At 35.6% G+C, this 27,769-nt stretch overlaps 1 protein-coding gene across 1 annotated transcript; it reads left to right on the top strand.

Annotated features, from left to right (window-relative positions):
• Positions 1 to 6,568: 6,568 nt before the first annotated feature.
• Positions 6,569 to 11,560, top strand: LOC121327710 (SLIT and NTRK-like protein 5). Its single transcript, XM_041271859.1, has 2 exons — positions 6,569 to 7,049; positions 8,904 to 11,560. The coding sequence occupies exon 2, from the start codon at positions 8,963 to 8,965 to the stop codon at positions 11,558 to 11,560; it is 2,598 nt and encodes an 865-aa protein (XP_041127793.1). The 5' UTR covers positions 6,569 to 7,049; positions 8,904 to 8,962.
• Positions 11,561 to 27,769: the final 16,209 nt, after the last annotated feature.

The raw sequence follows: 27,769 nt of genomic DNA, 5'->3' as shown, positions 1-27,769 counted from the left end.
CAAATTACCAAAGTATATACAAGCCCCTCTAAACACCCATATTTTTTAGCCTTAACGAGATAGTATCACATCTTTGTAAGTTATAACAATAACTGTGAGATGTATTTGACCTTGTTGCGCTGTTTGCTATCATCACAGATAACTTGAAATAATATTCAGCAAGTTTTCAAGATTAGGAACAGCTTCGGGAACTCTGATCTATCCCGAAACATGGTTGCCATGTCTACATCCTTGTTCCCATCCTGGAGTTAGCGTCTTATTTCTTTCTAGTCGGGCAGCAAGGTACACCTTAATAAAAGTCAGTGGATGCACCTGTAATAACTAATGTTTATAACAGATGTGATTTAAATACAATTAAGTTGCTGCTATCGATTTAGGAAACTAAGTGCCGTTCTCAGAGTGGCACCTTTTGAATGACAGATTCTTTCTAATGAGGTGGGCAGGTTAATCTTGATTTCTGCTTTCATTAGTTTGAAGATGCAGGCCTGCTCTTGCATCTTCTTTCACAAGCCTGCTTTATTTTTCAGTTGTACTCTTGAGTTTTTTATTTTTATTTATGATTCTTGCCTGGAGCGTTTTCCTTCTGCGGGGAACTTGCATAATGTGGAAAAACATTTTGTTTGTGGAGAGCATGCTCTTGCCTGAAAGTCACGATTCTGGTTTTGTGATTCTCCACATTCTTCCACCCTATGATTGGTTTGGTTATTTTGGGCTGTGCCTGAGTCCACATAGGGTGTTTCCCATTGGTTGTTCTCAATTGGTCTGTGGTTTTGATCTGGCTTTGGTCTGGCTTGTCTGCTGCAAATTGATTAATTCAGCGATGGGAGAAGATCAAGCACTTGTCCAGCAATTCTTTTCAATTCTTTTCTTTTAGCCTTTCTGCATATGACATGCCTTTTAAATCCAGAATAATTCTGGTCGCTCTTCTTTGCACTCTTTCTAGAGCAGCAATATCCTTTTTGTAGCAAGGTGTCCAGAACTGAAAACAGTATTCTAGATTAGCTCTTACTAATGCATTGTACAGTTTTAACATTACTTTCCTTTACTTAAATTAAAAACTTTTCATTATACAGTGGCTCTGAAGAGTATTCTCCCCCCTTGGACTTTTCCACATTTTACAACATAGAATCAAAATTGATTTAATTAGGAGTTTTTGCCACTGATCAACACACAAAAAAGTTCATAATGTCAAAGTGAAAAATAAAATCTACAAATTGTTCTAAATTAATTACAAATATAAAACAGAAAATAATTGATTGCATAAGTATTCACCTCCTTTGCTAAGACACACCTAAATGAGCTCTGGTGCAACCAATTGTCTTTAGAAGTCACATAATTAGTTGAATGGAGTTGGGTAGTACATTTCCTAACAAAAACTACATCATGAAGATGAAGGAACATTCAAAGCAAATCCGGAATAAGGTTATTCAAAAACACCAATCAGGGGTAGGATTAAGAGCATTTCCAAGGCATTGAATATCCCCCAGAGCACAGTAAAGTCCACTATTAAGAAAAGGAGAGAATATGGCACAACTGTAAATCTATCTAGAACAGTCCATCCTCAAAAACAGAGTATCTGGGTGAGAAGGACACTAGTCAGGGAGCCACCAAGAGGCCTATGGCAACTCTAAAGCAGTTACAGTCTTCCACTGCTGAGCTGGGAGACACTGTGCATATGGCAACAATAACCCGGGTGCTTCACAAAACTGGCCTTTATGGAAGAGTGGCAAAAAAAAAAAGCCATTGTTGAAAAAACTCACATCAAATCTCATTGAGAGTTTGCCAGAAGGCATGTGGGAGACACTGAGACCAAGTGGAAGAAGATTCTATGGTCTGATGAGACCAAAATAGAGCCTCAATGCTAAACGTTATGTTTGGTGCAAGCCTAACACCGCACATCATTCTGAGAACACCATCCCTACCGTGAAGCATGGTGGTGGCAGCATCATGCTATGGGGATGCTTCTCTGCATCAGGGCCTGGAAAGCTTGTGAAGATAGAGGGCAAAATGCAAAGTACAGAGAAATCATGTAGGAAAATATACTGAAGTCTGCAAGAGACCTGGCAGAAGATTTATCTTCCATCAGGACAATGACCCCAAACATAAAGCCAATGCCACACTGGAGTAGCTTAAAAACAAAAAGTTCAATGTCCTGAAGTGGCCCAGTCAAAGCCTGGACCTCAATCCAATTGAGAATATGTAGAAATAGTTGAAAATTGCTGTTTATCAAAGGTCCCTATCCAACTTGAAGGAGCTTGAGCAATTTTGCAAAGAAGAATGGGCAAAAATTGCAGTGTCCAGATATGCAAAGCTAGTAGAGACTTATCCAAATAGACTCATGGATATAATTGTTGCCAAAGGTGCCTCTACCAAATATTGACTCAAGGATTGAATACTTATGCAATCAATTATTTTCCATTTTGTATTTGTAATTCATTTAGAGCAATTTGTAGATTTTATTTTTCACTTTAACATTATGGACTTTTTTTGTGTTGATCAGTGGCAAAAACTCCTAATTAAATCAATTTTGATTCCTTGTTGTAACACAATAAAATGTGGAAAAGGGGGGGTGAATACTTTTGAGAGCCACTGTATATCCAAACATCTTGTTGGCCTTTTTTTATAGCTTCGTCACATTGTCTAGATGAAGACATTTCTCAGTGAACATAAATTTCTAGATCTTTTTCATAGATTTCTCCTGCGATTTCAGTATCTCCCATATGATATTTATAATGCACATGTTTATTGCCTGCGTGCAGTACCTTACACTTTTCTTTATTAAATGTTATTTGCCATGTGTCTGCCCAGTTCTGAATCTTGTCTAGATCATTATGAATGCTGGACTAACAACAACAATAAGCTACTAGCAACCAAATGAGCAAGATGGGCCTTTCATGAATTTCATGCAGCTCCATTTCTAGCGTACTTACTCGCTGAAGCAAGTCCTGGATCTTGCAACACTTAAAACACACTTGGTTTAGCTCAGATTTATTTATTTATTTATTTATTTTTGTAGGTTTAAGTTTAGTTTCTGCACCATGCAACCGCTCTCCATGTTGCCGCTGATAATGGACAATGAAATTGTCTGATATATATACTGATATAATTAAATTCAATATTAACAAATTAATATGCAAGGCATTGCAATTTGAAACCATTCTGTATTTTTAACCTTGGCAACTGCATCTATTTTTAACTTAAAAAAACTAAATCATAAAACTTTTCGATATTGTGTCCAAAGTTGAATGACAGTGGCTTGCCTAATAATTGATTTTAAATATAAACATTTAAAAAATGTTTCTCCCTTAAAGAGGTGAGCATTTTAAAATGACTTGTCTTACTGTACCTTGGGGTTATATCAGGCTCATCACTGTCAGCAAACAGACAGAGTGGGGAAGCATTAAAAAGGTAAACAGAACGATTTGGTACACAGTCAAATGTGTATTGAATCGAATGAGGTTATGAGGAGGTTGTATAATGCACTGGTGAGACCACATCTAGAATACTGTCATCATTTCTGGTCACCCTATTACCAAATGGACATTGTGGCCCTAGAGAGAGTCCAACTAAACTCAACCAAACTAATCTCAGGGTTTAAATGAATGAACTATTAAGGTTTATTTAAACTAGGAAAAACAATAATTAGTGGGGAGGGGGCATGTACATTTTTAGAATGATTATAAATGACATGACAAAGTTAACTGGATCCCCTATCATTGATTTTTTCATTTTCTTGTTTTTTTTAATTGGATCTGACATCCCCTTGGAGGGGCTCGGTGTCAAGCATCAAATGTTCAATCCCCAAAGAACAGCTCCCTCAGAACTTTATCAAAATATGATGATGCTACTCACTTCATTAAAATTGCAGTGATGTGAGCATAGTTAACAAAGGCTGATATCACTGATGCTTTTACGATTATGCCTATTCACCCTTCCCAATGCCATCTCTTGGGGGTGTGTGTGTGTGTGTGTGTGTGTGTGTGTGTGTGTGTGTGTGTGTGTGTGTGTGTGTGTGTGTGTATATATATATATATATATATATATATATATATATATATATATATATATATATCATATATATTAATTAAAAACTGAACTTTTCACAGACGCTGCCTCCTTCAGTTTTGGAGAAGTATTTAGCCCCATAGAATCTCCACTCTCATATAATGGTGTCCAATCTTCGACACCATTCAAACTGCACCAAACTGTAATATCAGCAGTTCTATAGGGTCCGAAATGGTCAAAGAAACAGCATTTCTTTCCATTAGGATATTATAATATTTTTAATGCAACTTAGGTCTGTAAGTGACCGACCCAAATAAGGCCATCTGGAAGTGAAGAGGCTTTTTTTTTTAAGACAGTTAAGATGTCCTGAGAAACCAAGAAAAACTGTTCAGTCATTTTCATTACTGTTTTAGTGCTTGTAAGCTAATGAAATTAAGCAGATTTTTCAGCATCAAATGTTCAATATGTATTAACTAAGCATTTATAACATGCAAGTAGCACAATCGCTGCCAATTGCATTTATTCACAATGTTATACCTAGAATTCTGACATGCAACATATTAAAGGGGAGTGCTGAAAAATGTAAAATAATAGCCGTACTGTTCTTAAAGATCCAGTGTCATGGTATAACCTTTATAGTGTTGTACATGCATTATTTTACAATTATAAACAATTTTACCTTACCTGAAAAAGCTTTTGTGGTGTTTTGACTATTTTTTTCTAAAATGACAAGTTAAGGTAGAAGTTCTTATAATAAAGTTTGTTATACATGTGCTATTTATTTATTATGAGGTATGTTTTCAAGATCCAGGGTCCTGACCACAGTCAAGGATAAAATGTTAGATATAGGCAAAATAAAATATAATGTCTAGTTATTATAATGTTGTAGCCCTAATAATAACATCAATACACATTTATCATCCACTAATTTTATATGTTACCTTTCTGCCAAATGAAACGGGCACAGCTACAGATTTTTTATACCAAAACAGTCGTTCAAAATAACTCCAATAACCCACCCTCTGACTATTAGATCTTATTGCTATAATAAGTAGCAAGAACACATTGCTTTGGTTTTGTGTGCTAGTTGTTAACCATTTGTTAACATTTTATATTAGTATTGGTTTAAAATCTTAGCATGAACGTGTTTACCTACCACATAATTATTCAGTATATATCTCACCATAATAAAGGGCATTTTGGTGTTTGCTTAGAAGTATAGCTAGCTGGCACATTCCCAGTTTCCTATACAGACTTATGACATGATTAATGGGTGTCTGGGAGTCTGTATTATTTTGTAAGGACACCGTGTCCCTTGAGCTGTTTCCATTTGTATGATAACCATAATGGTACACTTGATCAAGCAAGGCTGAAGGCAGACTTACACTTGCACTAGACAGTTGCTGAATGACACCTGCCATTACTTACATAGGAAAGTAACAGGGTCTAAATAATAAGCAAAAGCACTCTAGAGTAGTTTTATGTTTTTTTTTTTTTTTTTTTTTCTCCTGAACAATAAAAGTGTCCTTGTTGCCTATAGAGTACTATTCACTATTGACAGGTAAGACTATAGGAAACCAGTTCAGGTATACAAATGTTTTGGCAGATGCCTTCTTCAGCTGTCTACTTGACTTTGCTTTTGTAGAATTTTGATCATTTTTTAATGTTACTGATGACTGACAGTTCATTTTTTGTATGATCTCTGTAGACTGAGAGACAAGGGAGATTATATAATATGACAGTTTTGTGTCAGATTTATTTATGCATATATCCAGATTAATTGTTCTTCTTATAGATGTTCAATAACATATACTAAATGTGATACACCTCTAGAAATATATAAAATGTATATATAGATCTATATATAATATATATATATATATATATATATATATATATATATATATATATATATTACAATATGTTTTAATAAAATTAAGGTTATAAAATGAATTATTATATTCTGTTACTATTAAGCTAACCCCCATCATAAATGTACCCCCATCCCTTGCGCATGATATGAAAAGAAAGCACACTACCAAGAAAATGAAAAGCAGCAGGTGTTCATTTATTTTTTGTTTAATGTGCAGTCACTTTTAAAATGGTATATCCCAAACATGACACACACACACACACACACACACACACACACACACACACACAATAGTACGTTTTATCATCTTGTAGTGCCATCTACAGGCAGGAATAATAAAAGCAGTTTGGTTTTCAGCTACTTTGGTGAAAATAGCTTAATGGCAAACAGCCGCATTGATTTCACTAAATACTAATGCCGTTACACATAGCTCGTTAGCTGTGATGTTTTGTTATCCTACTATGAATTAGGTGAATTCCATTTTTATTAAAAATATAATTGGCTTACAAGTCGAAGTATTTTAAAGGTTTACGCTATATACCTTATTCTACAAGTACCTTAATAATACATATTTGTGATTTTTTTTTTTTTTTTTTTTTTTTTTTTTTTTATATCATTTTTTGTGTGTGTGTGTGTGTGTGTGTGTGTGTGTGTGTGTGTGTGTGTGTGTGTGTGTGCCTGTCTGTCTGTTTGTCCGTCTGTGCAGCCAGCAGTTGCCTGAAAAGGACAAGAAAGAATAAGCAGACAGTTTGGGTAGAGCAATACCAGCCATACCACTCGCAAGATACTGGGGGTTGCATTGTTTTGTATCCTAATAATACCGTTTTAAAATGAATAGACTGTCACCGCAAAATATTTTGGTATGGTTGATGAGGCATAGTCCTTTAAAAACGAACTCTCTGTATTCTTTGCAAGCAATCGCCACAGGGACGCTGGTTCTTTTCAGAGAAACATTGCAAACTGCTTTTGTGGGGTTGACCGTCACGTTGCCCACGTCAATGATGCAGTTTAGTGCAGTCCTTGCCTCAGTATACAGAGCTAAAACCTCAGAAGCTGTACTTTAAGGATTTTACAGTCGAGCAGACGAAACCTTCGTAGCTGAGTCTGATCATTTGGAGAAAATAAAATCCTTTGTTTTTGCAATGTTGTGGCCTCCTGGAAGCCCAACCGGGTAAGCAACCCTCATTTAATTAACTAGCTGTGTTTTGTGTTTTATTTTTATTTTGTCATATCGAAACCTTGGTGTTTTCTGTCTGTGGTACTGAAACCTGGCAAATGTAGTGCGGTTACCGGGCGCTCGAACTACTGAAAAATGGCAATTCCTTCACTCATAGTTTAAACATTGAACGCATTGAAACGATTAAACTAGGGGGAGCATGCATAATTTAAATGTCATTATCAAGCAAAAAATTGAAATGGTCTTGACCATATTTCCTCAGTTATATATGACACTTTAACATAAACGTTAGTTTTGATCATTTAGTTTTTGGTATTGGTACATTGAAATAATGTAATGTTTTTCGTTCAAAAAAAAGAGAAAAAAAAAACGCAATAGATATAATATTGGTTAAAGTACTTATTTGTATGTCACATTTTTATTGCATACAATATCTCCAGCTTTGTCGAGCATATTTCCTTTTGTACTCACTTTTTAGTTACATTACAACAAAACAAAAAATGATTATGATTGCACAAGTTTTTAATTACCCACTGGTAATATATATATATATATATATAGCTATCTATAACTCCATATATATAGTATTATATATATATATATATATATATATATAGATTCCTGGAATTATTTTCCTAGAGAAAACGTGTGGGAGCTCTGTGTTGCATTTCTCCGTTTTTAGAGCACCAGTTTGGAATCGGGCATCCTGGCTGCAGAGGGGAAAATGCAACCAGTTTACAAAAAACAATTTGTACCCACAATGACGGTACTTTTAAAAAGCCTGTATCAATAGGTCCTTCCAATTCAAGTGTGGCGAATAGACAAATGCAAGAAAATCGGATTTGTTTTCCTTGAGATAGAATTTGGGTATTAAATCAATTACTTAGGTCATTCGCTTGTGCTTTTAATCAACTAAGGTGCCCTTTAGCCTGAAGGATGAAGAACTCTGACAGTCATCGTTGTCTTAATCAGCACCTCCAACGTCTGTAACATTGGGGATCAACAGTGTTTATGATACGGATCCTGATCTCACTACTTGTACCTGGCTGTTTTTGCAAGCTTTTGGGAGTAAGCGTGATGTTAGATATAGATAGAAATAAATGATGTATTTTAATATTTGCAAGTGCTTGAAATAAGGGGTGAGTAAAGCAAAAACCATGCAATATGTTTGTGAACGTATCGTTCATCATTGATCTTGTCTTGACTTGGATCTTGTAAGACAGTAATGATTCTGTCGTTTCTTCTGTGCACGGTTGTACCTGCATATCGCTGTCACAGATTACTAAATATTAAACCACTGTTGCAGTACACCGGATTAAAAAAAAAAAAAAAAAAAAAAAAAAAAAACTGTATATTCGTAATACGCGAACAATATCTCTAGACAGAATTGGTGTTCTCTGTATGGAAATTGTACAGTTATCATTGCAATCTGAATTCAATTTGTGATAATTACCCATCTAAGTCTATGTTGTATTTTGGGGTTTTTTGGGGTATAAATAAACATATTTAAATAAAAAGTGAAACGGCTTAGTGTTTTGGAACTATAGTATTGCACTGAAAAGCATAGGCAATGCTGTATTTGTGGTATATACTTCCAATGATTCATTTCAGATTCATTTTGGAATTGTGTAAAACTGTAATACAAAACAATACGGCAATTGGTTTAGATATTCGTCATAATTTGCACATTAAAAACTACATGCAAATTGAACATTAAATGTGATTTAATGAAACAATAACAGTTAGATTTGTATTATGTATTCTGAAAAATTGTTTAAATGTATTTTTTTTTAAAGACATAATATTCTCCAACATAAAATACATGCAATGTTTTATTTTTCTTTCTAGATGACATCACCACGCACAGAAACTGCACTATACTGAGTGTGGACCACCATCTGCTGAAAATGTATATCTGGATATTGCAGATCACCGTGTTGGCTGTTACATCTCTGACTTTCATAGAGATGTATGATAATTATGGAGAAATATGTCAAAATCTTTGTTCTTGTGAAGAGAAAGATGAGATATTAACTGTGAGTTGCGAAAACAGAGGGATAGTCAGACTTTCGGAAATCAGTCCAATACATTTCTCAATGTATCATCTTTTGTTAACTGGGAATCTTTTAAAAAAACTGTCTCCAAATGATTTTATCAATTATACTGGTGTTATAATTTTACATTTAGGTAACAATGATATACAAGAAGTTGAAACGGGAGCTTTTAATGGACTTCAAGGATTAAAGAGATTGCATCTCAACAATAACAAGATTGACATTTTAAGGGATGATACCTTTGTTGGACTTGAAAGTTTGGAATATCTGCAGATTGATTATAACTACATCAGCATCATTGAACCCAATGTCTGGAGCAAACTGCATCAGCTGCAAGTGTTGATCTTAAATGATAATTTGTTGTCTAGTCTACCAAGTAACATTTTTCGATATGTCCCTTTAACCCATCTTGACCTGAGGGGAAACAGACTAAAAATGTTGCCCTATATAGGCCTTTTGGAACACATGGACAAAGTAGTGGAATTACAGCTGGAAGAGAATCTGTGGAATTGTTCTTGTGAACTTATTGCTTTGAAGGCTTGGCTGGAAAGCATTTCCTACACCGCTCTTGTTGGAGAGGTTGTGTGTGAAACACCTTTCCGACTTCATGGTAGAGATCTGGATGAGGTTTCAAAACAGGAACTCTGCCCTAGAAGAGCTATTTCAGAATATGAAATGAGACCACACTCACCTTTAAGCACTATTGGATATTTTCATACAACACCTGCTGCAGTGACGGCTTCAGCTACATCATCTGCAGTTTTAAGATCTTCATCAAAACCCACAAAGGGTACCCGTCAGTCAAACAAGCCAAGAATGCGGCCCACGTCTCGGATCCCATCAAAAGACACGTATAATTATGGACCAATAATTGCTTATCAGACCAAATCCCCAGTGCCTTTGGAGTGTCCTACTGCCTGCACGTGCAATTTACAAATTTCTGACCTGGGACTAAATGTTAACTGCCAAGAAAGAAAGATTGAAAACATTGCTGATTTAAAACCGAAACCATACAATCCTAAAAAGATGTATCTTACAGGAAATTACATCTCAGTGGTGCTTAGATCTGACTTCATAGACGCAACTGGATTAGATTTACTCCATTTTGGTAACAATCGGATAGCCGTCATACAAGACAGGGCTTTTGGGGATTTAACTAATTTGCGCAGGCTTTACTTAAATGGCAATTTAATCGAGCGACTCACTGCAGATATGTTTTATGGCCTTCAGAATATACAGTATTTATACTTAGAATATAATGTTATAAGAGAAATTGTTTCAGGTACCTTTCAATATGTACCAAATCTCCAGCTACTTTTTCTCAATAACAATCTTCTGAGAACTTTACCTGGAGACATATTTTCAGGTTTGACACTGGCCAGGCTTAATCTTAGGAGTAACCATTTCACATATCTACCAGTAAGTGGTGTGTTAGATCAACTAAGATCGCTAGTACAAATTGATTTATATGAAAATCCCTGGGACTGTACATGTGATGTAGTGGGCATGAAGATTTGGCTGGAACAACTTAACCCAGGCACCGTTGTAAACAATGTGATATGTGGGTCTCCAAAGAAATTGTCTGGAGAGGATATGATATCCATCAAGTCAGATTTTCTTTGCCCTGATTATTCTGATATAATAGTTTCAACTCCTCCTCCTTCTGCAGAACTAGTTCCAGAAAGAACCACCACAACAGAAACATCTATTAAGTATAGTACACCACCAAGTTCTGTACCATTGTCTGTTTTAATTCTAAGCCTTCTATTGATTTTCATCATGTCAGTCTTTGTAGCTGCAGGACTTTTTGTGGTAGTAATGAAGAAACGAAAAAAGTCTCAAAGCGACCGTACAAGCACCAACAATTCAGATGTAAGTTCTTTTAACCTCCAGTACAGTGTTTACAGCAACAGATCAGTTCCCAAAGTAAAGACTCCTGGTGGGCATGTGTATGAATACATCCCTCATCCACTGGGCCACATGTGCAAAAATCCAATTTACCGATCAAGAGAAGGGGATTCTGTTGAGGATTACAGAGATCTACATGAATTAAAAGTTACTTACAGAAATAACACTGATGTGTTAGACAACCGTTTAATAAGTCAGCCATACAGTGTAAGTACCATAGAACCGCGAGAAGAATCTTCACCAGTGCAAGATGCAGAACATTTTTACAGAGGTATTTTAGAGCCAGAGAAACAAGCACCTGGAAACAATATTGAATATAAGTACAGCGGTCCTGCTACATATACTTACACGCCAAACTGTGATGTAAGGCGTCAATATTTGCATCCAGAAAGGATACGAGAAACTGTGCTGTATACTACAACACCAAGTACTGTGTTTGTTGAACACAACAGAAATGAGTATCTGGAATTAAAAGCGAAACTTCAAGTTGAGCCGGACTACCTCGAAGTTCTTGAGAAACAGACAACTTTCAGCCAATTTTAAACTGCAGATTTGTCTGTCTGTCTCATATATATATATATATATATTAAATATATATATATATATATATATATATATATATATATATATATATATATATATATATATATATATATATATATATATATATATATATGTTGTTAATAGTCATTAATAGGGTTGTTCAAGTGTCTTGGTACAAAAATAACCACCTTCAAAGACTACCACCAAGTGGGGTGTGCCGCACTGTGTTCTCAAACACTTCACAATTACATCAAGTTAATTGTTTTTTTAATTACATGAGGAAGGGACATCAGTAGTGGACTTTTGAAGAATGATTTTAATAAAAAAAAAATCCACATTCAAGCTGTACAGGTATGTATCTATATATCTTCTAAGGAAGTTAATCACATTGTGATATACCACAGTTTATTGATCACTTCCTGTTCTAAACAGCAAACTGTCTACAGTGCATTATAGTGCACATGCTATTTCCATCTGCTCTGGCCCTAAATCTAAATCTCAGAACCCTGTATTTAACTATTTAGGGACATCATTTACTAAATTCCACCATATACTTTCAGAAGCATAGTGGTTCATCATTTAACATTGTGTTATTGCTTATTGCAGTTAAAGGTTTTGCTCCTGATTATATATCCTTTACGCTACACAGCCAAAGTGGCTTTAATGAAAGTTGGCACACCCCAACTCCAACGTGAGGCTCCATTTAAAACAACAAAAAAAGTGTTTTTGTATGCTTTCTGCACTTTTGAAATAGGAGACCTTAATGGGTCTTTACTGTTTTATCTCAGACAAATCATTACGAGTTTTAAAAAAAAAAAAAAATAAGTAAAAATAAATAAATAATAATCGAAGTAATAATTGACTTGTGCAACATTGATATTTTAAAGTAGCACCTATTTTTATACAAACATTGTCAATTCTTTTTCCCTCACTAATTTTTTCATTAGTCTGTGACTGCTTTCCACATATTGCACTATATGACCAAAATATATGTCAAAGATAATGATGTCAGGTTTTTCTAACTAAATTTAAATGACATGTTGGCCAATACACACATTTTAATTGAGGCAGCTATTGCAAATGCAACTGACTAGTGAGGGAGGTACAATAAAAATGTGTTTAATCCTAATGATGTTTGATTATTCATTGACAAAGATTATGTTCTGACTACTTGGTCAATCAGAATACACTTGCACTTGTACATAATTGTGTTTATTGTGGAGCCATAAAAGACAATGCAATTGAATGAATAATCTAAAGGGAGTTGTAGCATCTGAAAAGCGAGGAACAAGTATAGTATCGGTGTACGATCTGGCTACATATTTGTTGTTTATCCCAGCACATGTATTTTTTTTTTATCATTTATGAATAATAATAAAAAATAATTACTTCATACCGTATCTAAGAATGTCTATATTATTGGCCACATTATTCAGATTTCAAACTTAATTCCAGTTTGTTGTATTTTAAAGGTGGTATGAGAAAGTACATGAACTTGACAAAGAAATATATATACTTATATATATAGTACCAGAAAAATATACAAACAATAATATATAATAATAATAATAATAATAATAATAATAATAATAATAAGCATTTATTATTGTGGGTCATTGGATGCTTTTTGTTAACAATATGACATTTAAAACAATTTGTTTTTAAAAGTTATTCATTGTATTCAATTTTTCCTTTTTACAATCCAAGTAAAACTAGGTTGAGAGAGCTCTCTCTCTCTCTCTCTCTCTCTCTCTCTCTCTCATATATATATATATATATATATATATATATATATATATATATAGATATAACAAAATATAATATATATTTCAACAAATAATATATTCAGTAATACTAATCTAGAATATGTGTTTTAATTGCATCAGATTTTTTACTTACAACATTTCAGTGCAATGTTTTACAGAAATCAATTATTACGTAATAAACCTAAAACATTTTTTTTTTATGATTTCTTCCCCTTTTTAAATTATGTTTATTTAATTTTTTTCTGTATTATTTATCAGTGTAAAGTGGAGAATGATATATTGATATTGTTTACATTTGGATTAATGACAGAAAAGAACACATGTTAATAAATACAGAGCAAATGACAGTCTATTTAAATACCTAGTATTTTTATCACTAAGAAGCATTAATGAGGGATGTTTTTTTTTTTCAAATAACTATTAATCAATGTATGATTGTATTGATAGCATTAAACAAAAACTGTTTTCAGATTATTATTTTTTTAAATATTAAAAAACATATGTTCCAAAGCTGTATGTCCCTTTAGAATGTACATATTTTTAAATGTATATTGGTAATCCCTTTACTTTTTTCTTAACAGATTTTATCATCTTTTTTAATCCTATACAGTAAAAAATAAATAAAGTAAAAGTCTCAATAAAGATCACCATACGCAGTAACAACTACCAAACTGGATTTTTACAGAATGTAGAATCTGACTGAATTTATAGAACAAGCTACACTAATAATGATAGTGATCTTGTGTGACATTTAGTAACACTGTGAATTTACACACATGCATTTATGTTTGTGATCATCATAGACACATAATTTGTTTTTGGTTTTATGTGAGTTTTTTCCTATGTGTTTTTTATGCTTCTAATACTATAAATTTTTGCTGGTATCTTTAAGAGTATTGCAATGGATGGATACCACATGTTTTGCTTAATAAGATATACAATACATGTCATTAACTTACAAGCGAAAGGTGGCAGTATATTGAACTGTATTAAAGATATCTTTAAATATGTTGCTCTGTGGCCTGTCATGTGACTTCAACAGACATTTTATATCCTCCATGAACAGGAACTGCTCTGGGAGTGTGCTGTGTACAAACAAGCAATCAGATTTAGTTAAATGATTGTTAACAATATTTACTAAATATAAGACCTGGCTTATTTAGACCGATTAATACTGTTTATTATTATTATTATTATTATTATTATTATATTATTATTTTATTATTATTATTATTATTATCATCTCTGGTTTCTAGTGACATATAAGTCTGGTAATTCTTTTATTAAATGTGTCAAATATTTTTTAGTATAACAAACAAACAACTCTTAATAATGTACTGGTTATAGCAAATAGTAAATTGTAATACACTACATGCGACTGCAGAATTCATAAGGAGTGAAAGAAAGAAACTGAAGTTATATAAAGGCTTTTTATAAGACAATAGAGAGTGTTAGTTGGAAAAAAATGATGTATAAAGCATTGTGTTACATCAATTAAAGTAATGTATCAGATACACACAATTATTTTGTAAATGCATATTATATATCTGCATCAATTATACTGTAGTATTTTTTCGTATGCATGCAATTTGAGTTGTTCAAAGTGTACGTTCAGTCAAACTATTTGAAACCTTTTCTTTACAAACAAACTCAAGCCTGATTGTGTGCATGCATACAGTTAGTGCTGTTATTATTTTTGGTTTGACGGCATGCCACGCTGACTGAAATTAAAATAAGGATCAGTTCACGTTTCTAGTAACTGAACGGAAGGCTTTTTTGGAGGGTGGAGTTGGATGATTTCCTCGTTACTCATGAGCCTCTGTTTTCTGAGGGCCATCAGTCTATATTGCTTAACATCCCACAGAGGGCATGAGGCTGAGGTAATTTCTGACTACATTTATGTTGCTTATTGTTTTTCTAATACTTGCGTTATTCCAGGTACCTTGCGCAACGTGCTAAAATCCGGTGCTGGATCAAGTAAATGTTATCAACAGCAACAAAGGCATTGGTCTTTGCACGCCCATAGATTTGTGGAGGATGGTTGGGATAAGTTCACCTCATAGTGCTTCAGCCATCCCTAGTAGTCAGGCATCCGACAGGACTAGACAGACGAGCCAGACTTGGCCTTGCCCCCAGACTTCAGTAGCTTGGAAACATCAGCTTCAGTGGGTGGAAAGAGATGGGCTCAACAGTGGGAGAAGGGGTCTCCCATTGAGCTTCAGTTCTGTTGATTGGTAAGTGGGTTGCAGCAGAAGCAGCATTAGACTTGGGCTTTTTAAATTTGGAAAAATAACTAATGTATAATACTGTATATACCAGTGATCCAAAACAAAAAAGGTGCAATTTATGCATGTGTAGTTCATCTTTTAGCAACATCATGACTTGTCTAATAAAATACAAGATAGACAATATAAATAATCTGGTTAAAAAAAAAAAAAAAAAAATTAGAAAAAAAAAAAAGAAACTAAAATAGAAGTCTACAACAGGAGAAAATAACACATTTTTTACATGTTTGCTTACAAATCTCAGTGTTTAGGAATTTGGAAAAGGGTAAGGTTTGGTACATTACAAACTTTAATATTTTAACGTAATAATATGTAGTGTAAACACAAGCCTTTTACTAGAAAATGAACATGTACTTCCTATTCTTATTATTTTAAGTTGCGTAGCAGCCAAACATATACTGCAGTATATGTTTATGTTTTCATAAATTGTAACAACTGTGTTACTGACTCCTAGGCCATACCTTAGGATGTCTGCCCAAAAAGAGCAGGTTGATCTATTGCTTCCCTGAGTATATCAAGCAGCTTAACTGCATCTCTGCACTGTGATTTACGTCATCTACCCTGTGCTGGAAGAAAATCACTTAGATTGTAGTTACTCGCAATAGCAGCCATGCATGCAGTGCCTTTGCTTTTATTTTATTTATTCACCATAAAGACTAAGCTATGAGCTTTGTCTGACATTCATTAAAAAACATATTTTTATGTATCATTCAATTATCACATTTTATTCATAGCACTTTCCAGATTATTATTTTTGACTTTTTATGAAATGCCTTTATTTGTTTATTTTAAATAAACAGTGAATTTACACAAGGATAATAAACTCATGTTCATAACTTTGGAAGTAAAGTACGTATCCTGAATTGACCCATTTCAGAATATACTTAAAATAACACAAATATAGCAAATAGGTTTAGGACAAAGCTGTCACCTAACCTTCACAAAATGATGATGCAGTTCTGTGCAAAATTCATGAATTTCAATATGGAGTCTGTCTTGCCTAGAACAGGCTTAAGAAATGAAATCACATATTTGTTATGATGGCATTGAGGTAAACATGTCCTATTGTTGTAAACCAAGATTGCAGTATGTTCACAAAAGAAAACTGTATGTGTGTGTGTGTGTGTGTGTGAGAGAGAGAGAGAGAGAGAGAGAGAGAGAGAGAGAGAGAGAGAGAGAAACTGCGATACAAAATGTATTCCTGATAGAATTTCCTTCAAAGTACCCATCTATAAATTATTTTACAGAATGCTCATAAAAAAAAGCTGTTTATAATTTAAAATGTTATAAACAGGTTTATTATTAATACAATTGTGAATTGTGTATAACTTCTCTGTTGCTTACTGATCTTGCAAATGTTTATTATTATTATTATTATTATTATTATTATTATTATTATTATTATATTATTATTATTATTATTATTGTTGTTGTCATTGATTAACACTTGTTATATTACTATTATATCATTTTCTGAATACATTAAATATTCTGTTTAAGACAATTCCAATTTAACGAGATATAAATCCAATTTAACGAGATATAAATGATGTATAATATTTAATTACTTTTGCCATTTTTTAAGGCAATACAAAGATCAATTAGCTTGAATGTGTCTAAATTAACAGAAGAATCAAGACTCAGTCAGTAGCATCTGAAAGACAGTGTATACAAATAGAAACTGGAAAAGGAGATGCAACCTTTCAAATAAAGGATATTTCTTTAACCCCTTGATTCCTCACATCCTGTGTTGGCATTTTTAAATGCTAACCTTTAGGTGTAATTCGGTGGATGCTATAGAGGGCACTCCCTCGCTGGACTTCCAAGTTTTATAGCTGTATACGGCTTCTCTAGCCTCCCTGGCAGCACTCGACGGGGGCGGAATTAGCCACGCAAACTACCACAGGGAGGGGGGACAGTTCACTTGTCAGTCTCCTCCTATGTTATTTATACACTCAGCACTGCTTCAGCCCTTCTCCTGTTTTGTTTTTGTTTTGTAGCAAACTCCCAGACTCCATCATTCGTGCTTTAACTTAACATCTTCACTAAATATTTAAAACCTTGCTTATCTCTCTGTTGGTCATTTCTCTACACAGCGCTGCCAAGATATTATCAACTATTTTCCTACCTGGTCAGGATTCTTTCCTTCATTCAGCTTCTCTATTCAGCTGCAGGGGCTCCAATGTTAATCTTTCCTGCTCTATCCAGTCTCCAGCCCAGCAACAGTGCCGTCCAAAGTGCAGCTTCATTACTCAAATTGGTCTGGGTTTTCATCAGAAAGACTGGCTCCAACCACACTGCCGTACTACAACTCTGTTCCACTGGCGCCTCACACACCATGGTTACCACAACAACACCTCATCGAGTGACTACTGGGAGTGGTAAGTTGCCAGGGCAACCAGGCAGCTTCGACAGGCACTCTGAACATGTGCCTCCTTATGCTGCACTTTTGCAACGTGAAAGCAACTTCAACTTGCCGAATTGTGACATCTAAATACTAAAGGCTCCTCTTGTAGACCTATGTTAACTTATTTATATACATCACTAACTGTTCTAAAGCAAATGTTTTATACACAAACAAGGATTTTAATTGCAATAACCAAATATATGCTACCCTGCTTCACTGAAGCCAATTGTTTAAATTCCAATAATAACATATAAAAGGCAGCATAACACCACAAGCTCTACATAATTTAAGCTGGTTTGCTATCGCTGCAAATCTCGAATCTCGCACACTCCAAACTTTCTATCAATTCCAGCAGTTTGTAGTCACTGCCTACCTATAAACTTATACACTTTTATTCATCACCCCCCCACCCCCGAGGACCTGGTCATGAAGTCAAGTGTATTGGCTTTTTTGAGATGCTAAGAATCCCAGTCACATTAATTTCGGACCATTCCTACAACCTTCTCGTTCCTGGATTCACACTTCATCTTCAACTTCTTCAAGGCACTTCATACAACTTTCAAAGTCACCATTTCATTCAATATGAGCTGCCAGTCAGATTCGGAAACCATATCCCATCTCGACATCATCTAACACTGCATTAACTCTCAGATACCAATATCCACTGCATTCAGCAGATATCTGCATAGTACTGACAGAATTCCTCCCTTGGATCTCTGCCTATTCAGCAGATTTCATCCTCTACTTTTAATCACTCCTCACTAGAGCAAATCTCGGCTTCCTCTTCAGATCTGCTCACTAGTGCAGCATGCGAAAGTTGCTTTAGTTTACTGTTTAAATCTACAACTGCCCTCTTCCAGAGCTTCCAGCTTTCCTTTAGTAATTTAGTCATATGTCCACTCATCCTCTCAGATACTACAAGAATTAATACATGGTGAGAGACGTGGTACTAGACTGGAAATCTGTCTTGATTATGAGTTAAGGAGTTCCACTATTAGGAGAATGACTGGAGTGGTGAAACCTAAATCTCTGAATGTGAGTTCTCCTTTTCCATTCCAAGCAGACATGATGGTAGCCTGTATTCGCTAATTCATAGGATGGTCGGCATCTCATCTCTCTGCCTTTGTTTCCAGAATCAGGCTCAAAAAACTGCTGAGCTACTTCAGCAGTCAATTTCATATATTCGTTCAGCTCCAGCTGCCACCTCAGCCCTCACCAAACTTTGCAACACCGACATCTGCTATTCAACTAAATACAACACTCTCCAACCTTCTGGAATCTGCTCGCTAATACATGGCTCAGCCTTAGCCCCAGCGACCAAATCATCTTACACCACCGGATGGAAAACATTTACAAATTTCTGCACTCAAAAACCAAATACATCCCATTCCGAGCATCAGATTCTAGCCTCCATCGTCCATGCAAGGGATTCTCTTCTCTTAGCCCCCATACCATTAAAGCCTACATCTCCGGAATTCAGTATTTCTACCGCCTCAACTCCGTATCCTCTTTATCAGAGCTTCCAAAACGATCAGCTTCATCAGGGTCAGTACATCCAACTCTCAAAAAATTGACTCTTTGTTCAAGTTCTGCGCTAACCGAGTATCTGGCCTCCAGGAATTCCTGTCTTCCTACAGATCCTCTTTTCATCAACTCCTCAAGAACAATCATTACGAGACGTTATTTTTAATTTCACCTCAACTCCATCCTGTCTCGGACTGGGCTATCCTGAAATCTCTACTCCTCTTACTCTTTCCGGATCGGAGCAGCCACATCTGCAGCACGAGCAGGAGTCAATCAGCACCTAAAACATTGGGCACTGGTCTTCTTCAGCAGTTGAGTCATACATCAGATCCTCCCCTTTAGAAATTGCAGCAGCTGAAAAGTCCTTTGTTAGTATGCCTAGAGTGGGGCGCCCTCTCCGCAAGAGGTTTCCTGCTAATATGGGGGGTGGGGGTGGGGTTGCTCTCCACAGCGCAGGTGGCCTCCAATCCATAGCCCGTCACACTAACCTCTCCCTGTATTTTCGCTTCTTTACAGCTTTCTCGTATCTATGAGTGTGGCTCAGCGATCTCTTCCCTATCTTCACTATGCAGTGCTGCGGGGAGCCAGGGGTCGTTCTTTTGGAGGGAAGTGAGTTTTCACTCCCCCAGCTAACCAGGTCGGTCTCCAGCCCAAGTCACTGCCGTCCCTGGTGGTTCCTCGTCGGCTAGAGGGTACCCCCGGCCACAACTGTCCCGTCACAGCTCATTCGCTAGCCTCACCAAGGCCACAACCTTGTTATCCCATCTCCCTAGTTTCTTTTCAGGTCTGAGCACCTTTCTGCCCCTTTTGGCTGGCATAGTACATCATTTGAAACAGGGGGACTAAGTGAGTTTGATCCACTTCTTGGACTAATGTTAGTACCATTGCTACTCCCAATTGCAGGGTACCAAAATTTGATTAGATCATTGGGATCATAAGTTAAACTAAATCATGTCTTCTAGCTCTGATTTTCCCCATTTTTCTCAATATTATAGGTTATATATAGAAAAACTTTGTTCTTTACATTCCTCATATCTGATTTCCATTACATGAGAGTAGATGGTTAAAATTTCATGCTGATTTGAACGTGGCTCTAGCCAAGATAAGCACCAACTAAGATGTAGCTTTACAGTAAACTAATGTTATCCATCTGCACCTCCATCCATCTGATGATGTAGATATCCTTCTGCCTGGTGTTGATGGCTGAAGTGTAATGCTGGCTCCAGGGATCAACCACAGTACGGTCTCCCCAGAGCATCAGCATGACATCCGTCTGGATTGAGCTAAGTAGGGTATATCTCTGGGATCTTCAAGTGGGCACCTTCCATACTCAGTGTTTCATCGACTAGCCCACGACACCTCAGGGTGACCCGACAGTGATTCTGTCGTACTGGCATCATCCCCCACTCAAGTCAACCCAGCTTACTTACACTTACATCTACATTGTTTTCTTTCTATTGTGCTTGAGCTCCCCAACCAGAATATTTCCATCTCAACCACAGCCAGTTGCTGCTCCTCTCTGCTGCTTCTGGTAAGTTCACCTCCACTGGCTAAACCTGGGCTCTCCATCCTCGTTGTTCCACTTCAGCAGCTAGTCGAAGTTTCTTCCTCTCATATGCTTCATCCACAGCATCCTCCCATGACACTGTTAACTCTACCAGGTAAACAAGGGATCCTCTCCTACCCAGAAGTTTAGGCTCTGTGGTGATGGGAGAACATCATATGTTGACCTGATGAGAAAACTGATTGTGCTCTGTTCCATTGTCCATAGGTCTTGCCAGCCAATCTTGCATTGTTCCACACCCATCGCATCCATTCTCCCTGTTTGGCCGGGGAAACAACCTTTACACACCTCATCCTATCCTCCTGCTTTTGCACCTCATTGACTACTAGCTTCCTTCGTTGAGCTGAGGTTGCCTTGTGCCATGTAGGAGGAGCTGAACTGAAATCAAGACCCTATCTTCCATGCTGAACTTGCCCCATGATATCACAGATTCAAAGGGCAGCCTTTGCATCTTCCACGGCTTTCTTTGCTGCCTACTTTCTTCCAGTTTTTAACACAGGTGCTGCCTCCCTTACACATTTATCGTGTGTTTCTATTACTATAATTTCCATTCGGACCTTGGCTCACTTATACTACGCAGTTAGAGTGGAGGCTGGTAGCTGCAGCATTCCTTTACTATAATGTCCCACTCTGCTGAGGCAGCGTGGGATTCCCAATCATTTCCTGTGCTCACCTCATGTCTTTGCTAACTGTATTACATCACTGAGGATTAATGCATATTTTTTTATAAGCCTAAGATTTTAAAACTTCCAATAGCACCCTGCAGCCCTTATAAAATTGTCCATTGCTTTTCCAATATTAATACTATGCATTTATCATGTTTTTGTATTCTTATTGTTCTGCTTACTCTGCTTTCCATACCTCCTTGTATATTGCTCTTTACAATGCTTGCAAATATTACACTGTGCTATGTTTTATTTATTTTTCAAACTGGAACTTTTGTTTTTCATCCTTGTGTTTAGCTTGGTAGACTGCGAAGGGAGTTTCTGTTAAAGAACAAGAATATTGTTTCAGCTTTGTACCTTTATAATACATTTAATCTATGACAATAAACTGTGTTGAGGCTATAGATAATACAAATTCAAGAATTATTCCCCAGGACAAAACTACTGCAGTTTAGTAGGGGACACTTGCTCAAGTAAAATTAAATTGTTTTGTTTGCTTAATTTTAAAAAGAGGCCTCGGAACACATCTACCATCAATAGAATTTTTTTAAATATAGGATAAAGTGCTTTGGCTGGCAAGTCCCATTTTTGGGAACTATTTCCTTATATTTCCACTACAATGCACAGAAACTGTTTCTTCAAACCGTCTGAAATGTTGGTTTATATTTTCTGTATACTGGTCTATGGGTTAGTTTCCATGATCAGTCTAACTTGACTAAACTACTGGATCTTCTGATGAGGTACACTGCCTGGTGGGACTCATTTTCTTCAGTTGCTGATTTTTTAGTCCCAAAGTGAGTTTGCTTTAAGTGGATTAAACCACTGGAACGCTGCAATTGACCCAGTGGGGATTTTTGTTGTTTCAGGTACTACTGGAGTAGAAAAAGTTACAGTTTAGATATATTTTCCATTGTTAATGTTATCATTGTTAAACTAAATCTTTAACAGGAGCTCCCGAAATGTGTGGCGGAGACCCATTCAGCCTGTGAAAATGAGCGATACTATTAAGTGTTAAACTGGAGATCAGTTCAGGGATGTGAGGAGATGGGTCTGGGATGAATTGCATTGTAACAGTATTTACAACAGAGCTGTAGAGTCCCTAAATACTAACTATCAACACACCAAATCCATTTTTATATGTTTAATTCAAGCAGATTGATATTGCTTGTTAAAACATGTCCTGTTAGGTTTATATTTAATCTTGTATGTACGCTTTAAAAAACATTGTCATAATTTACCTGTACATGTCATATATTTTTAGTCTCCTCATTAATATAATTATCTAATCACTCTGAAGCTTGAAATCTGTCAACACGTTCCATAAGTGGTATTATAGTGAATCCTGTCTTTGCTACCCAGAAAATTTCACAAATAAAAAAAGGATTTCTCAAAGATCTAATCATTTTATGTTGTCTGTATTGTTTTTTTTTTCAATATATTATCCTTTACAAGCAGTCCTATTTTCTATGTCAGTATTTTTTTTTTTGTTCCAAAGATTGTCTTTAGGTGAAAGATAGCACAATAGCTGACAACAGTTCACAGTAGATAGATGTCATTGTGTAACATGGAGTTGTTGGTGTTATCAAACTGATAACACTTCAGTGCGCAGCTTTTATTCTTGTTAAACATAATTTAAGAAAATATTATTTGTTATTATAGGTGACACCAAAAAAATTGTTGAAGGGTGGTGTGAAAGAACATGATAGGTGAATCAGTAAAGCTTTTATTCAATATTGTATTGTTGTGGCTGTGACCAAACAGTTGAAATTCGCTGTCATTGTGTGCATCCAACCTTTGGTGTTGAGAGCCAAGGTGCTGATTAATAACTTCCTTTAGCTATTCTACATACTCCCTCAGATGCACTAGTCAGAAATTGCTGTTGGTCAAGTTGAAAATCATTAGAGGAACACAAATGGAATGAAAAGGGCCTGGCTTTGTGCAAATACATTCGCAATGGTTCTACGTCCAACAGGAAGAGCCTGACCAGCATAAATCATTGGCAACTGCATGTCAACGGCACAATTATTGATGACTGCGACTACTGAGCTAATGCTCACCAATTCCTACAGAGAGCTGCAAATATGCTCTTCATTAATTTAGTATGGTCCTACAAAATTGTGAGGGGATTTCTGTGAAACTTAAATTGTATGTTTCCCATCAATATGTGTCTTCCTTGTGCTGAAGCACTAATAATAATAATAATAATAATAATAATAATAATAATAATAATAATAATAATAATAATAACACAGCAGAGACGAAAATTCAGCTATACTATACCCATTAGGATGTTGTCTTAGGTCCAGTGATAAAAAGCCTGAATCGTGAGCCTAAGAAACCAGCCAAGATAGATGTTGCAGAAGTATAAATGTTTTATATGAAGAGCTTGAACCTAGATTGCGGTCATTGAAAGAAGTATCAGTTCATTACATAAACAGGGCATTTAAGAATGAATAATTAAACCAAAAAGCATTTTGTATTTTACAATAGCAATACTTACTTTCTGTAAAAGACCAGCGGTGGCCATTGCATTTACTCAACTAGTCAGTCTGCTTTGAGGTAGTTGTTTCACTAACTCACTAAAATCTTGACCCCCCCCCCCCATTGTATTGAGATGTATACTGCTGTCAGGCTAGTTTTCCTTACTCCTGGTTGGCCTTCTTAATATCCAGATATAAAGTTTATCATTTGCAGTAGATTTCTCTGGAACTGGATTGTTGCTTAGTACTCCAGTACATTTCTTTGAAGTTTGGCATTTTTAAGTTTTTCAAACTTCCTTCCTGAATCTGTGAGGAGTCAACAGCTTAAACAAAAGATGCTGCTTCAGCAGGATACACAGGGGCAGGAGAAGAGTGGTTGCTTGACACATTTTCTCCTATTAGTGGGTTGCTCTAACTTTCTCTTTTTGACTATCTGTTATGTTATTATAATGTTCTATTACTTCCTGGCCAACATGGCTAAATATGTAAATATGTCAATGTTGTATTATGGCTGTATTATGAGCTGGATTATACTTGCTTGTCAGATTCACTTGCAAAATTTATCCTAATATGCAATATATCTAATATTTTATTTAGATTTTTTTCTCACATATTTGTGTGCAAAGTACAGACTGATTGAAATAATTTTATATGTAAATGCATAATCTGGCATATGTTTTTAAACAGAACAAAAATAGCTCACACAGCACAGTGGGATGCCATTAAAATTTACTGGCATGTTGCCCTCAGCCTGTCAGATATTCTAGAACAAGTTTAGTTTTCACAGATACTTTTGTAAATTGGTTGTCTTCTTATCGACTGTAATTTAACAGTTATTGTCCAATACCATTTCATCAGGAGACATGGCATAATCCTGAAAGAAATAAACACAAAGTAATAATGTTAATCTGCACATTACATTGGGTAAATATACATTTTCAAGATCATTATTTAGGAGTTAACAAGCACCATCCATCCTCCATGACTGACATTATATAGTAATTGGATGACCACCTAACCCTCCTTTACTAATGAATTAGTTAATACCATCACTTTCACCTTTTTAGGAGGCAAATCATATACTGATGTTAAAGAAAACAGGTTCAGATAAAACTGTGTTGAATTTTCAGTGAGAGACACTTGCTTGGTTTTGTTTATATTGGTTGGAGAAGACATTTGCCATATTCTGTAAGATTTTACTATTTATAAATAAAATGATTATGTAATGATGTTTTCCTACTAGTTGACCAACTGTTAAAGTACAGATAAGAGGGAGCTGTTCATTTTTCTTACTTTAACTACACTTGCACTTGTAAAATTGACACCCCAAATTATTTTAGTCATGTTGATTAAAATAATTGTCCTTGCACACATTCTCAGAATAAATTATTAATTTGGCATTCCAGTTCTTATATATATATTGATAATTTGTCATCACAAATTGTTACATACTTGTTACTCTTCCAGCAAAATCAACTGCTATGGGCTATGTGCACAGTTTAAATTCTCCAAGTTATCACCTATAACTTTCACACATTCAGTAGTGCTAATCCTTATCTTCCATAATCCCATTGCATCTTGTGTTAAGTAATGCTTATCACACAACTAGAGCCAGTGAAACTGTAAAAAAAGCAAACCAGGGAAAGAGCATAGAGCTTCACCAGTGCTGCCCCACAATTGTTAAAAAGTACATTCTCAGGAAATTCACAGCAAACTTCCCTGAATAATCTTAAAACAGGTTAATCTGTTTTATAGTGTACATTATTTATAAAAACAAATATTGATTAACACTACAATGAAAATCGACACACATCCAGATTAGTTGATAAAACCATTGAAATGTCAGCTGAACTCTCCATGCAGCTCATTCCATGAAGCTTTGCTGTGCAGTAATTTACGCTGTGCTCACAATAGGTTTGTTAGAGGGATTGGTTGCACACTCAGTGTGTTTGGAGTGTAGTGCAAACCAAAAAATTTACATGAACATGTGGTCTCAGTTCATTTGACAAATGAACTGGGCTTAGTTTGCATTCTAAACATAAATGTGAATAACGTTCGAGCTCAGTTTGTTTGCACACAGGAAACAAATCATACACATCGACCTTCCTAGCTAGAATAGAATAAAGTGAAGGTTCCTGGTGATTTATGTGTATTTGGTGGAATGTTGCATGACCTGCATTCTGAAAAAATGTAAAGTATAAAAAGCGGTCAGAAAATGTCAAGAGGAACAGTACAGACAGTGAAAGAAACAAGGACACTGGTCAGACACCAAGGCAGAATTTGACAAAGTGAATGCTCTCCACTTTCTTCCAGAGCTTCCAGTATTCAATAGCAATAAAAAAGTAATAATATTTCGATATTTTGTAAACTGAAGCACAGGCTGACAAAAAACAGAACAATCCTCCAATAACTGCCATTTTTAAAGGTGCATTGCAGACAGTGTAAACAGCCAGTCCATTAATCTTAAGAAAAGTTCACTTGCAAATTGTGATATGAATACAAATTAACTGTCCTGAAAAAACACGGAAATGAACCCAGAAAAATGTACTCCATTTCACAACCAAACAAACTCATTACCCATTGTTCTGTGTGAACAGCAAGCACATGGATTCATTATTTTAACCAATTTCACTCCTCCCCTTATCATTGAATGCTACCATGCCCATCACATCTCAGTATCTTGGCTAAATGTTTAACATGGATGCAGCTGAATTTTGTGTGGTATGGGACCTCTTGACTTTTGTGGCTTCAAGCTGAAAGGTTAAAGGCTTCCAAGATAGTTACGCTCTACACAATCAATTCCAGCCAAAACATAACTGCTGTAAATGTTAAGGTTAACACCTTTTGTGAATGTATTTTGACATTTAGTCCCTCTGTTGGGAGCTCCAAAAATAACTTTTAAAAGTTAAATGCCAGAAGAGAATAATAACCACATCTGGTACAGACTCTTCATTCTACACAGTATTGCAATGCACCAATCTTCTTCTCAGAGACTTATCCTGTAAGTTTGTAAACCTCACTGCAGGAATTGCAATAGTTTTGGAACTCCACATGTTCTTCCATCAGGCAATTTTAATTAATACAATAGATCATCAGTGAAAACCTCAATACAATAGATCATCAGTGAAAAGTCCAGCAGACTTGTATATTATGCATATTAATTTTACTTAAGAAATACCTCTAATCTAAACCAAGGTGTAGGTTACATCTAAAATGGAATTGATGTTGTGATATATTGCCACAATGATAGTTAGCAGTTTGTGAATTCAACTGTGCTGCTTACTTTAACAAAAACAATTGAAGGTGAAATGTTCAATTTAATTTCTACTTTGCCAAGTTTCCTATTCATGTTTGCTTTATAGCCTCTATTGTTCTTAATGTTGTTCACAAATGAAAGGAAACATCTCAAGAACAGCTTCTGATGGCTAACAGTTTAAAATAGAATAAAACAAACGCATTTTTTTTTTTTTTTAATTTGTGCTGTGGGCTTGACTAATTATAGAATAACATTCAATTAA

Source organism: Polyodon spathula, chromosome 15, assembly GCF_017654505.1.
Source record: "Polyodon spathula isolate WHYD16114869_AA chromosome 15, ASM1765450v1, whole genome shotgun sequence".
Classification (NCBI taxonomy): domain Eukaryota; kingdom Metazoa; phylum Chordata; class Actinopteri; order Acipenseriformes; family Polyodontidae; genus Polyodon; species Polyodon spathula.
This window is presented reverse-complemented; position numbering and strand designations above follow the sequence as displayed.

Excerpts from the sequence above, each read along its gene's own strand:
- LOC121327710 (XM_041271859.1), top strand. The coding sequence starts at position 8,963 with ATGTATATCTGGATATTGCAGATCACCGTGTTGGCTGTTACATCTCTG.